The sequence below is a fragment of the Glycine max genome, chromosome 7, assembly GCF_000004515.6.
Source record: "Glycine max cultivar Williams 82 chromosome 7, Glycine_max_v4.0, whole genome shotgun sequence".
Classification (NCBI taxonomy): Eukaryota; Viridiplantae; Streptophyta; class Magnoliopsida; order Fabales; family Fabaceae; genus Glycine; species Glycine max.
The window spans coordinates 15,476,053-15,490,813 of NC_038243.2; the positions used below are offsets into that span (position 1 = coordinate 15,476,053).

The 14,761-nt window shown below is 31.4% G+C and overlaps 1 protein-coding gene across 2 annotated transcripts; it reads right to left on the minus strand.

The window, feature by feature from the left end:
* Window positions 1–8,815: 8,815 nt before the first annotated feature.
* PHANa (phantastica transcription factor a) lies at window positions 8,816–11,795 on the minus strand. 2 transcript variants are annotated; one of them, XM_006582896.4, is made up of 2 exons: window positions 11,637–11,795; window positions 8,816–10,182 (listed from the first exon to the last, which is right to left on the minus strand). In XM_006582896.4, the coding sequence occupies exon 2, from the start codon at window positions 10,124–10,126 to the stop codon at window positions 9,041–9,043; it is 1,086 nt and encodes a 361-aa protein (XP_006582959.1). In that variant the 5' UTR covers window positions 10,127–10,182; window positions 11,637–11,795; the 3' UTR covers window positions 8,816–9,040.
* Window positions 11,796–14,761: the final 2,966 nt, after the last annotated feature.

A 14,761-nucleotide genomic window follows, 5' to 3' on the forward strand; every position in this document is an offset into this window, starting at 1 on the left:
AGAAAAAAATTAAATGCAATAAATTATGTATAACAACTTATCTTTTTAATTTCTTTTTTATAATGAAGTTGTGGTATCTTTTTGATAAAACACAAACTATAAAGATAGTCCACGTGACATGTGCTAAGTTGTTGATTTTATTTTTTAACATTATTGTTTTAATGCATTTAAAATTACTAAGATAGCTTCAAACTTTTGGGAAGAAATGTGACCTTATGTGTATCATTTTATATAACTAGATTTGGACTCGTATGATGCACAGGACAGTAAATCCATTTTTAAAAAATATTTAAACATTTAGAAGTTCAACATCCATCAACTATCATATGTAAAAAACATATCAAGATTTTAATGTTGACAATTTGATATTTTGAAACATAAATGTGTAGATATTTTTTTTAACCTGTTAATACTTTAGTCAATAATATAAATTTTAAGGATCTAATTATGTTTAAACTATTGATGTTGAGATGAAGGTTTGAGATTTAAATAATGAAGATATGTTTTGGTTACTAATATTATTAAAGATAAAGAGTGCTAGGAACATGTTCTCTAGTACATTCATTCACTTAAAATTTGTCATTCATAAAATGAGTCATCTATCTTGAAAGACATCAAATATGCAACTGCATCATTAATAACATGAAATTAAATATAATTAAGGGCTCAAAATAAATTTCATCAAACACCTAAGATATATACAAATCTTATATCATAAAATAAGTTTCAAAATTAGTAAATGTAGCACAAAAAAATTACATCTTGCATATACACAGTCCAAAATTCTTCTACATCATGAATCTCCATCAATGGCAAGGGTAGCCATTAGTAAAACTAATATATCTTTACCCTACCCCATACCTTTCACTCTATACCATCTACTAAATGAAAAATGCATATAAATATGACCTCAATTCCAAAAAAGTATGATAAACAGTATATTAGTGTCATTGAGAGTGATTCCAAGACAGTGGTTAGAGTCCTTAACCATCTTCTTGTTAGAATCCTTAATTATAATGATTAGTTATGATTTGAATTGTAATTGATCTAAATCCCTATATATTTTTTCCTTTTTTATTTGTGATTCTAGTTTGATATTTTGTCTTTAATAATCATGGAGAGATGATAGAGAGGATCATGTATTTATTCACTGTCTTATATCAATGAAAATTACCATATATCATTTTCTTAACATGGTATCAGAGTCAACTCCAATTATCTCTCTTCTTTAGGAATTGGAGATTAGCTTCTAGATACGAAAATGGAGAATAGGTCAAATAGATCAAATTCTACTCCACATATGCAGGATTCGTCTTCAATCCTTACACCTGAGTGTCTTGATGGTACAAATTATCCTAAATGGCACCCAAAAGGAAAAAAAGGTGGAGTCTCTCAAAGACAACTCCACCGCTGCTACTGGATTTGTTGCTAAGTCAGGTATATTTCAACCAATTTGTGGTTTTTCTGTTGTTACTGAGGGTAGTGATTGGATAATTGATACATGTGCAACAAATCATATGACTTGTGGTAGAAATATGTTTACACAATTTTCCTCTAATAGTTCTATTTCAGTCATTATAAACGCCAATGGTGTTTCTTCCCTAGCTATGGGTAGTGGTACGATACCCATTTCTCCCTTATTATCCATTTCTAATGTGTTTTTTGTTCATTCTCTCAATTGCAATCCTCTCTTTGCTAGTCAATTAACCAAGTCCCATAACTGTGTTTTCTTGTTCTTTCTCACACATTGTATTCTACAAAATATACATACGAAAGAGAAGATTAGTAGTGGTAAAAGAAGTGAATGATTATACTATCTTGAAGATAATTCTCAATATACCAAAGGAAAAGCACTGACTCACTCTATAAGTGATGAAACACAAGCTAAGAATAAAAGAGATATTTGGCAATGGCATAAGCAATTAGGACATCCATCTTTTAGCTACCTTAAGAGATTATTTCCTTCATTATTTAACCATTGTCATATCTTTGATTTTAAATGTGAAACTTGTGTAATGGTAAAAAGTCATTGCGTTACTTTTCCTATAAATAACAATAGAGCTAATGTTCCTTTCTCTATTATTCACTATAATGTTTGGGGACCTGCCCCGCTTCCCACACATAATGGAATGCGATGGTTTGTGACATTTGTGAATGACTATACAAGAATGACTTGGCTATACGTTCTTAAACGCAAAAGTGATGTGTGTAGTGTTTTTCAAGTTTTTCACAAAATGATAAACACACAATTTAATACTCCAATAAAGATAGTCAGGTATGATAATGGAGGGGAATACTACAAAAATGAGTTGACAAATTTTATGGAATCTGTTGGTATTCTTCATCAAACATCATGTCCTAATTCCCCTCAACAAAATGGAGTAGCCGAGAGAAAAAATAGATATCTTTTAGAGGTTACTAGATCAATATTGATTAGCGGTAATATTCCTTCTTACTTATGGGGTGAAGCTTTAAGCTTTGTAGTTTATCTCATTAATAGAGTTCCATCGAGTGTGTTAAACTTTAAGAGACCTCTTGATGCCCTTTCTCATCATTTCACCCTTAATTTTGTCAATCATTTATCACCCCATATTTTTGGTTGTGTCATGTATGAGCATTTGCATCCTCACCAGTGAACAAAATTATAATCTAGAGCAATGAAATGTGTGTTTGTGGGATACAACACCACTCAAAAGGGATATAAGGCCTATCATCCATCTACAAAAAGATTTTTGTATCAATAGAAGTTACATTTCATGACCATGAAATGTTTTTCTCATTTAAAACACTTCATTCTTCACCTCAAAGGGGAACATGGAGGTGCAGAATCATGATAGACTTGACCAAGATATCAGGTTATTTGATGTTATGCCAACAACAATAGAGGATAAAATTCATGTTAATGGAGATGAGAACATGGAGGATCAAATTCAGAATAATGTAAATGAGAATATGGTCGAAGATGATAGTATAATCTCTCCTTCAACCTCAAATCCACTGTTGATCCAATCCAAAAATAATTTTGTAAAGGTATCACCTAAAACTCTTACTTCTTTTCATTCTGTTGTTGATACATTGTTAATTCGTTTGGCAAGTGTACCAAATGTCCAAGTAATTACGTCTCGAAAGTTCGAGTGTCGAATTCCACAGGGATTTTGTGTTGTACTTATCTTGAATACTTTTCAATTTATAAGAGGAAGAAATAATAAAAGAAAGGGATAGAAGAACGAATAGAAAACAACAATAGTGAAAGCAAAAGAATTAAAGGCAAAATAATTAAAGATGAAATTCAATAGAATGCAAGTGTTAGGACCTAGTATGCCCTATTTGTCTAGGATGTATGATTTTATGATTTTTCTTTACCAATTCAGGTGATTCTATCATGCCCAGATCTATTCATTTACTTGCCCCTAATGCTTCACGATGACAAGCTTTTTTTATTTATATATCTCCCAAATGCCTTTGAAAAGATTCAACAAATAAAATGCATGAAGTATGATTTTTAGATGTTTGCAAAAATGCATGGGCATAAAATTATCATTCTATGTCTAGCAATGACTTTCTTATGAAATCTTCTCTTTTTGTTCTATTAGAAGTTACCATTTTCCGAGCACCTAACCCTTAAAACTAATGCATGCATATTTTCTTTAAATCATATTTAGAAGCTATCCTCTTCCGAGCACCTAACCAATAAAAGAATGAAAAGATGAATAATGCATGAAAAGATAAACAGAAAAGATAATAGAATAAGAAAAACCTAGTATTGCATTGATAAATAGTGAGTACATCATACATCGCTTAGCTTTTAGGTCTGTCAGGCCCTAACTAGGGATTTAGCCACTCATGGCCATGAAGGCTTTACAATGAGAGGGGTCAAAGAAAGAAAGGGAAAAATGATGAAAGAGAGAAGAGAGAATTCCCTAAGGAAGAGTTCTCAAGCTCCAGGTAATAGTGAGATTGTTCTAAGACTCAGTGTTGTTTCCCCTTGGCTTGGCTCTCTATTTATAGCTGGTGAAGTGGGCTTTGGGCCTTCGTAAGCTTGCTTAGCGTGACCTCCCTCGCTCAGCGCGTGTAGATCGTGCGCTTAGCAGACACCTCTTGCTTAGCGAACTCTATTTTGTTTTGTTCTGAGCGCGAGTACCAACTCTCGTGCTTAATGCATCGCACAGCGCCTGTGTCTTCTGTCTCGTTTAGTGCAAGCTGCACGCTAAGCGAGACGTTAGGCTAGGCCTTTTTTTATTTCTTCTTTTTTCTTTATTATTTCTCACTTTTTGCTTTTAGCACCTCCAATTTTTATATCTGCAGTCAAGACTTAACGAAACATCAATTCTTTAATTCTTAAGCACAAATAAATGTTAAATAATTATTTTTAAAGACAATTTTGCTTTATTTTCTATCATCAAAGTACAATTATTTAGCAGTTATCATACACAAAACTATGTTTCCACTGATATATAATGCAATGTCTCTTCTATCCTAAATTCTGACCCTAGTGTGAGTCATTACACTCTTCCACCTCGTACTAATAGAGGACAACCCCCAATTGAGGATGAACTCATTCTTAATTGTAAGGTCAAATACCCCATAAACAACTACATGTCATCTAAAAATTTGTCCAAGACATATGTCAATTTTGTATCTCAATCATCTACTACATTTACTCCTAGTAATTTGCAGGAAGCTCTAGCAGATTCTAGGTGGATCCAGGCAATGAAAACAGAAATGGAAGCATTGGAGAAAAATGCTACTTGGGAACTTGTAACCTTACCAAATGGAAAGAGTAGATGGGTGTTTACTTTCAAACATAAAGCTGATGGAAGTGTGGAGAAATATAAAGCAAGGCTAGTTACAAAGGGTTACACTCAATTCTTTGGGGGTTGATTACTAAGAAACCGTTACACTAGTTGCAAAGCTCAATACAGTGAGGGTGTTATTATCAATAGTAGCAAATCAAGATTGGTCACTTCTTCAATTCGATGCAAAAAATGTCTTTTTACATGGAGATTTAATGAAAGAAGTTTATATGGATCCTCCTCCCAGTATACCAAAGTACTCAAATATTCCTTTGGTGTGTAAGCTTAAAAAGACCCTATACGGATTGAAACAATCACTTGGTTTGTAAGATTTACAAAGTCTATGAAGTTTTTCGATTACACACAAAGCAATTTTGATCACACCTTGTTTCTCAAGCATAATCAAGGTAAAATCACTGCATTGATAATATATGTTGATGATATGATTGTGACCGAAAATGATCCTGATGAAATTTTAAGCTTACAGAGACATTTAGCTTCTGAATTTGACATGAATCAGCCTGGCGATCTCAAATATTTTTTAGGAATCGAAATTGCAAGGTCTAAGCATGGCATCTTCCTTTCTCAAAGAAAGTATGTTTTAGACTTGTTCACTGAAACATGAATGCTTGGGTGTAAACTAATTGATACTCCCATAGAACAAAAGCACAAAAATTTTCATTGTGTTGATGCAACCAGTGCAGATAAAGGAAGATATCAAAGACTAGTGAGAAAGTTAGTTTACTTGTCTCATACTAGACCAGACATAGCATGTGCAGTCAATGTCGTGAGCCAATTTATGCATGACACAAAAAAACCGCATATGAATGTTGTTGAACGGATATTAAGGTACTTAAAATCTGCATCAGGAAAAGGTTTGTTATTCTCAAATCATGGTCACCTCAAAGTTGAGGGTTGTACTAATGCTGATTGGGATTGATCAGTAGATGACAGAAGGTCTACCGTTGGCTACTTCACTTTTGTGGGAGGAAATCTAGTAACCTGGAGAAGTAAAAAGCAACAAGTAGTTGCTAGATCAAGTGCTGAAGTAGAGTTTAGAGGGATGACAGTTGGGATATGTGAACTGTTATGGATTAGAAGTCTTTTAAAGGATATTGGATATGAACAAAAGGATGCAATGAAACTTTGTTGTGACAATAAATCAGCCATAAAGATTGCTAACAATCCCGTCTAACATGATCGTGCAAAACATGTGGAAATTGACAGACATTTCATCAAAGAAAAGATTAAAGATGATATTATTGCCTTTCCTTTTGTAAAATCATAACAACAACTTGCTGATATGCTGACCAAGACAGTAGCATCCAAGGCCCTTAGTAGTTCTCTTGACAAGTTGAGAATGTGTGGCATTCATGTACCAACTTGAGAAGGGGTGTTAGAATCCATTAATTGTAGGGATTAGTTATGATTTGAATTATAATTAATCCAAATCCTGGTATATTTTCTCCTTTTTTAATTGTGATTCTATTTTGATATTTTATCCTCAATAATCATGAAGAGATGATAAAAAAGATCATGTATTTATTCAGTGTCTCATATCAATGAAAATGACTAGATACCATTTTCTTAACACTTCCTTTCCACAACTTAAACTAACAACCTCTATCTCATATAGTTAAATCACACTACATCTTTTATAATGAGATGTGTAAGATAAAACAAAAAGTCTACTATAATTAATTTTAAAAAAATCAACATGCATTGCATAACATCCTAATAAAACACCTGTTATAATTTTTTTTTTCAAATCTCCTATCAATTTGCTTTCTTCACCTAAACTTGGGGAATTAATGAATACTTGACATATTTTTTTTATGTTTATCATACTCTCAAAGACACAAACACAAAAATGGATTTTTAAATTTTTATATATTTATTATGTACAAAATGGATTTTTCCTTAAAAAAATAATCAAGAAAAAGAAAATGTTGGAAATGATTTTGAGATTCTTTCCATATTGAAGTATGAAACTACCATTTCTATTATTGCATGCTCATAAAAGAAATTTCTTTTTTTTTCTTCCTATTTTTAACTATGATCATCAATAAACCTTGAATTTGTATTAATATCTGCTGTTGTAATTAATGAAAAAGAAATCAAGTAATAGACATAGAAATCTAAAATAAAGGCAGTTGCAGCCACAAAATGTTTTGCCCACTCGCGTAAGATGTGCAAGCAGAAAGAAACTCATAAAACAGCTATTAAGTTTAAGTGCATGTGCTGATCTCAAGCAGACAAGAATCTTAATTCCCACCCACAATACCGTTCTCAAAAACACTTTTGATTAAACAAAATTCAAAAGATCCTGTAAATAGTTTCTTATTAGCCCCCTGCAAAATACAGTAACAGGAAATGCAATGCCAGAAGAAATTAAAATAGAGAATACAAACCCACCCAACATAGTTGCTCCTATATTAATCAAAACTACCATACAAACAATAAATGTTTGACACAAATTACCCCAAACCTAGTCTGCACACGGACATTAAAATAAAATAAAATAAAAATAAAGTAGTGAAGATTTGTTTACACGTTATTAAAATCCAAGATGTATACTGCACAAAATTAAAATAAATAAAATATTATAAAAAATAAACATAACTAAACATTAACAAAAAAAATACTTGACTATCAAAAGCAAAAGCAAAAGGTGGATAAAAAAATAGTTAGAACCATGTACTCTTATATACAGATATATATAGGCATAAAGAAGGAGAAAGAGAATGAAGAAGTTAGGAATTATTAATAGTAACTTATGGCTAAGCACTGGGTGAGAAAGAAACAGTTAGGAATTAGTATTAGTAACTTACATCTAATATGGTAGGCTATGTTTAAGCAATGGTAGGCTGACAAATGAAGAGGTTAAGAATTGCAAAATTTAATATGGTAGGTTATAACTAATATGGAGGTTTAGGAAGGAAAAAATGTTGGAGACGTGAGTGAATTTATATATATTAAGATAAGATAATAAAGATAAAAATATCTCAAATATTTTAAACTATTTTATTAGTAATTAAATAGTGCATGAAATATAATTAATTTTAATTGTATCTTTTATTATTGAACATTATTGTTTTAATACATTTAAAATTATTAAAATAATCTCAAACTTTTGAGAGGGAATTCTGAGATTGTGTATATATTATTTTATATAACAAAGATGTCACAATATATTTTAAATTATTTTATTTGTAACTAAATAATGCATGGAATATAATTAAAGATATTTTAATTACATCTATTATTATTAAATATTATTGTTTTAATGCGTTTAAAATTAATAAGATAACTTCAAATTATATTATTTTATATAATAAATATTCGTTAAACATTTAAGAATAGTCATGATAGAATAATTGATAATTAATGTTATTCTCCTGCAATTTCTTTTCTTTTTAAATAAACCAAAAAATGAATGTTTTTACTTTCTACTTTATTATCATTTTTTAATTTATAAAGCAAATTGTATAAAAAAAATTATTTTCTTTTCTACATTTTTTACTATAATATTCGGTGGATTAGTAAATTACTAGTAAGAAAATATTGTAAAAACAGAATTTAATTTATATGCACTATTAGTGTAAAATATATAATTTGTCACGAATATCTACTCAACTACCATATGCTATTTTAACGAAGAAGATGATGTAGTTCTAGGCTTAACTCTTTTTAGAGAAAATATTAGTAACAAATTGTTTATTGGTTTATAACTCTCACGTCTATTATTAGAGTAGCCCAATTTACTACCTTTTGTACCGCAAACTTAATGACATTCTTAATTGAAGTAGCTTTTTGTGTCAATTGAGACCAAGTTTCTTGACGAACTACTTATTGACCAAGTTTATTGAGACAAAGTAGCTTTATGTGCATTCAGGGGAAATAATTCCCGTAAGTGTTGGGCTGAACTTGAATGTCACGCTACTTTATGGACAGCTTTAGGAAGTAACTAGGTGAAAAGTGTGTGTGTATTAAGGCAAATTTGAATAACAACAAAGTTCATATTCATAAAGGATGTTATATTTAAACATAACTCAACCGCTAATGCAAGTCCTCAAGTTGTATGAAAAGATAGGGATGATATCAATAACCATATGTAACAACATATTTTAGAAAAATGACAGGAACAAAACTACTATGACTATAAAGTTCATATCATATAAATTCAAGACATAATAATAAGTAAAAGCAAACTAGATTTTCCCAATTTGTGAATGATTGATGTCACTCTATCTTCCATTTGGTTCAGTGAGCCTTGATCTGCACCCTACCTGTTCTAGAAACTTAGTAAGTCGCAAGTGTTTTGCAGCCCATTGTTCAGCCAACTTTTGCTCCTTGCTTTCAGCATCTCTTCTCAGCCCTGCCAACTGCTCCCTATATTCTGCTTCAATTCTATCCAATGCAGCCGTTTGCTCCTCCCTCAGAGCTTTGATTTTCGCTTCGATTTCCTCCATCTTCTCCCTCCTTCGCCCAGCCTTCTCAGACTCCAACTGCAGCTCCACCCTGCTTAACCGCCATGCTGCCTCCTTCTTATGCCCGGCCAAAGCATGATGCACTTCATCCAACTCCTTGCAGCACTCCACTAGCTCAGACATCACCATGTTCTCACCAAATGCTAGAACGGCCCCGTGAGGCGCCACATTCCCCAAAACAAGAGGACTAGCATTGTCCTGTCCTCTGACGGGGGGCTGCATCCATGGAGGAGGCGCTGCCACCGTCGAGGGAGAAAGACTAAGAGTCACAGAAGGGGAGGGTGGCCTCACAGGTGCAGTGCCATTGGAATTGGAAAGCCAAGACGGAAGCAAGGCTGGTGCAGGAGCCGGTGCATCAGCATGCAGAAAAGAACTGTTGGAAGTAGCCATAACAAATGATGTTGATGTTGATGTTGAAGGCCTTTCTTTCACTAGCTTCTCTGCAAAACTCTCAAGGATATGCTCGTACTTGCTATCGTTAATTGGGTCAATGGTGCAGTTATTCCCCTTTGTTTCCCTTTGCTGCTTCTCTTTGAACACTTCCCACCACTTCCCTAACCTCTTTGCTGTGCGACCAGGGACTTGTGCTGCAATTTTCTTCCACTTGTTGCCGTGTGTTGCTTGAAGGTTGATGACTAGACGCTGCTCTTCCTCTGTAAGAGATCCTTTCTTAATGCCGGGCTTGAGGTAGTTCTTCCACCTTTCTAAGCATGACTTGGCATCCCTGTTAAGAGGTGTGTTCATGCGCTGAGACACCAGATTCCATTCCCTAGGACCATACTGTTTGACATATGCGCGTAGTAAAGCATCCTCTTCAGCTCTCCAACGTTGCCTATCCTTCATTTCCAAGTGCAAATCCCACAACCAGTTGCTTGGAACTTGGAATCTTCATGATGTCTCTACAAAATTCGTGACAATTTATTGCATCAATTCACCAGAGTTCCAGAGAGAAACAAACTAGTATGGGGAGGGGGAGTGTTTGATTTTCAACAATTTCCAATCATATGTGCACAAATGACCAATTCCTGAATTCTTATTACCAATGCCTTCATACCATGTTCAAAACAAGCATATAACTCAGGTAAATGAAGAAAAGACAAGATCATCCTCCATGAATATATAGTTAAACACAATACAAAACTATCTGTAACAAGAATTGACCTTATATTCAATTGGGATCAGACAGAGATCAAAATGATTAAGCCATTAATAAAAACTTAACATGTTGTATTTATTTTAAAATACAATCTACCAAAAGAAACAGACACAAAGATTCTGCATCATTTTCTCTCTCGCTTCACTTGTTCTTGTATTGCAGTAACAGACATGTTAAAAAATAGAGTTCATGCGACAATGCCAAATACATGTCAGATATCAGGAATGAAAACTAATATGCAATGAAGCATCTAACAGAAACAACAATGCACGCAACATACATTTTGTAAGAGATCGCGTGATAAGAACAGAAATGCTCAAGGATCAATACCTTCAACTTCAAAGCAACAATTGTTTTTTTCTCAGCCTAAGTGCCTACAACAATACCATTCTTTCATAATTTCAGTCAGTGAATCTATATAAAGTCTTTTTTTCATGAATTAGTTTCATGTGCTCTTCTAACATTACAATCAAGAACCATGAATGAGAAAAAACTGCACTAGTGTCTGCACACCCCTCCCCCTCACACGAAACAGTTCTTGACTAATTTTTCAATCACTGGTTTAGATTATTATCCACACACACAAGCAACAGTTATGCACTCATCAATTCATGAACAGACCAAAAGGGTGACTCAAACAGTGTTCAGAGCATCTATTGCAGGCAGACACGAAGACATAATGATTAACCTTAAACACTCGAGGCGATGGTAATTAAAACAGAGAGCAACAGAAAAAAAAAAATCAACGAGCAGCTACAAATTCAGGAACTTTATGAAATAATCTGAAGCAACACCAAAGTAAGGGCACATAAACCGAAACATGTAGCACGATATTGACATAACATCAAAGCACATCAAGACACTAAGACAAAAACTGAAAAGAGCTTCACTGCACTTTCTCACTAGTAACAAATTCACATGAACCAAATCCTCAAACATGCACACAAAATGCAAATATCATAGCAAAACCATAACAAACATCACCAACAAATTTACAAAGCAACCCGTTTGATTTTTAAAAGAAAAACTCAAGAATCCACTTAGCCACAACCTACAAAAAAAAAATTTTGAAAAAAAAGAACTTTTTTTCGTACTAGGTAGCATAGCACAGTACCCCAAATGGTTCATACACGCCACGTAAAAAATGGAGGCACCACAGATGGTTAAAAACGAAAAAGATGAAGAAGAAATGCTCACCAAGGTTCTTTGTGTGTGTGAAATGAGAAAGGAGCTATGAGGCGTTGTTCTGGTCCATGAAACAACGGCACCAAGTTGAAGAAGTGGTGAGTTCTTAAACAGAGAGAAAGTGGAAACCGAGGTTGGAGAGAGTGTTGGAGTAAAGACAGAGAAGTGAAGTAAAAATGGACCAGAGAGAGAGGAAAGCGTGATAAGACAAGACATGGAGAGAGACCCCACAGTATGACAGAGAGAAAGAGAGGGTACGTCAGTTTCAGCGCTTAATATGCGAGAAAGAAACCCAAGGGCACGCGAATGATAAGGGACACACATCATATGATAACTTTCCTCATGCGCCCTTAACGACTTCACTCTAATTGCTAATTACAAGGATAACGATGTTTTTTAGCAACTTACAAGGATCAATTACAGTTACACTTAAAATGTTGCTTAGTTAGTTGGGTCTTTGAAACTCATTAGAATATCTGCGCATGATTTCAGGAGTTATTAGTAAGATTCTTACATCCGTGATCATTTTAAACCCACACGTAGCACATCCTTGTGTGAATTTCAATTTTTATTTTTATAGTATTTTTTCTTATAAATATAAAGTATATCTTATTTAATTTAAGTTACTAACTTTATTAATATAATATTGACGTAACAAATTAAGTAAAACTTTGGATTAACATAGGTGATCTATATTTAATCAAAATTTCACCCTAAGATGCACCAAAAACAACCAAGTATGTGTTTGGTTTAACTTTAGTTACACACAAGGTAAATATTGCTTATCATATTTGAGTTCTGTGAATGAGAATTCAAACACTTTCAAAACTTACTTTCTAAACCGGTAGAAAATGTGATTATATTCGATAAAATTAGTTGAAAAGTTAATAATTAAAAATTGAATAATTATATTATTAAATTATAAATATTTGATAAAATTAATTATTGAAGTAATTGAAAAGTGTAAAATATCTAAAAATTAATAAACTCCTGATTTATTTAAAAAAGTTAAGTAGAAAATTTAATAAATATATTAGGAATAAAAAGGGGAAAAATATAAAAAAGTTAGAAGCTAACATTTAAAATAAAAATTAAAAGTTATTAAAAGAAGCTTATTTATCGAACAATCAAATGAGATTTTCAGCTAGTAATTTTTTATTATGAATTAGCTTAAATGTCTTGTTGAACACAACCTGTAATTAATGTGTGATAAATGAACTATGTATCATTTTAAGATGACTTTTTTTACTAATAGTATTAGTACGAAATCATTTCCATCGAAAGCAATAACAAATATTCATCGGAACCTTGAATACACACAAGGTGTATATTTTCTTACCCGCACTATTTATTTCATATTCATATATCAAACAAGATTCAAATCACTTGATTAAGAGGATAAAAGTTACTACCACTTATATCAACCATTATTGATATTTTGAGATGATATCGTGTTATGTTAAAAAAAAAACTAGTATGTCATGTTATTAGGGGTATGAAAGTGCAAGTGTATGAAGAAGAAATTGAAGATTTCCAAAATGACATTAATAGGGAAAAATTTAAGAAAAATAAATAATATTAAATTTTATAATAAATAGAATCAAAATTTAAATTTTATGAGAACTAAAATTAAACTTGTGTCGTATCAAACAAAATGCCCACATATACCATGTAGAATGTTGATGTGTAACATTGTCAATAACATTTGTACTCATTAATAAAGTTAAACTTAACTAAGGACTAAGTTGGGATATTACATAATTGGGGAATTCAAACTTAACATTTATAATTTGAGAGATTAAAAGCAAATTTTATTATATTTATAGGGATAAAAAATGTTTAACCTAATTAAAATCATAAAACTAAATTAAAACTTTTAATTTAATAAAAAAAAGATGAAAAGTTAATGTATCGTAATCTTAATCTTAATTATAAACATGCAAAGGAAATTATCCATTTTTTAAATGAAAAAACATTTTATGAAGAATATAATGTTTATGTATTGATGGTGTAAAATAATTTTATATCATCATTTAATCATAAATCACCATTTAAATTACTTTAAAATAATTATTTTAAAAATAGTGAATTATAATTGAATAATTACATAAAACTTTTTATACACTTAATACATTTTTTTCTCTTTTATAAATCATAAAATAAAAAATAAAATTTTAATGTAATTTGCTAAATTACACATATTCTCACGATTTTAACTTTTAAAAATTTTAATTAATAAATTTATAGTACTTCAAAGTTATTAATCTCTTTAAATTTTAAAATGTTGATTTACCTGTCCACGGTTTTTTTTTTTCTTATAAGATAAGAGTTGCTTAATACATCTCTCTCAAAGAAAAGAGTTGCTTAATACAGACTCTACAGATGCATGTATTTGAATTTTGAACTATGATTATGATTCAATATCAATACCTTAGAAGAATTAAACCTTTCTGGTAGACCCCATTTATCTGTGCACAATGTCCCTGCACATCCATAAATAAAGATGACAGGAAAAGAGGCCGCACACAGTAGTATTTGTTATAACCAAAAATAAAAATAAAATAAAATTTATGTGCTTACGTCTTGCAGGGAATTTGCTAGCGTAATCGTTACTGTGCTTTTCAAATAACGGCTATTCAATAATCTTTTACCTTTTTCATCTATAATATTTTGCCCATCTCATCTTTATTTTTTGAAAATTCATTAATTAAATTCTGAATTTTTTAATTAACTTTTCAGATCTTATAGTTACACAAATTCTACTTTTTAGTTCACATATTTAAAAAAACTATTTTAATTTTTACACATATTTTTGTCTCTAAACATAATTTTTTTAAAATTATTTATTATTGTCTAAACACATACAGATTAAAAGGAATTAAAAAATAACATGTATAATGACTAAAATGAATGTTTTTTACGTATATAAACTAAAAGTAATTGCATAATATTTATACTGTGTAATGATTCACTAATATATATTTTTGCCAAGATTATTATAGCAAAATGATTGTATAAAATTCAATGAATGGTTGTATAAAATTCACTGTCATATTGCAACTACATAGTCAAAGATAGAGTATTTTTAATTGCTATATTTGTTTCAATATCAAATTATTAGATCATGTGAATTTTAG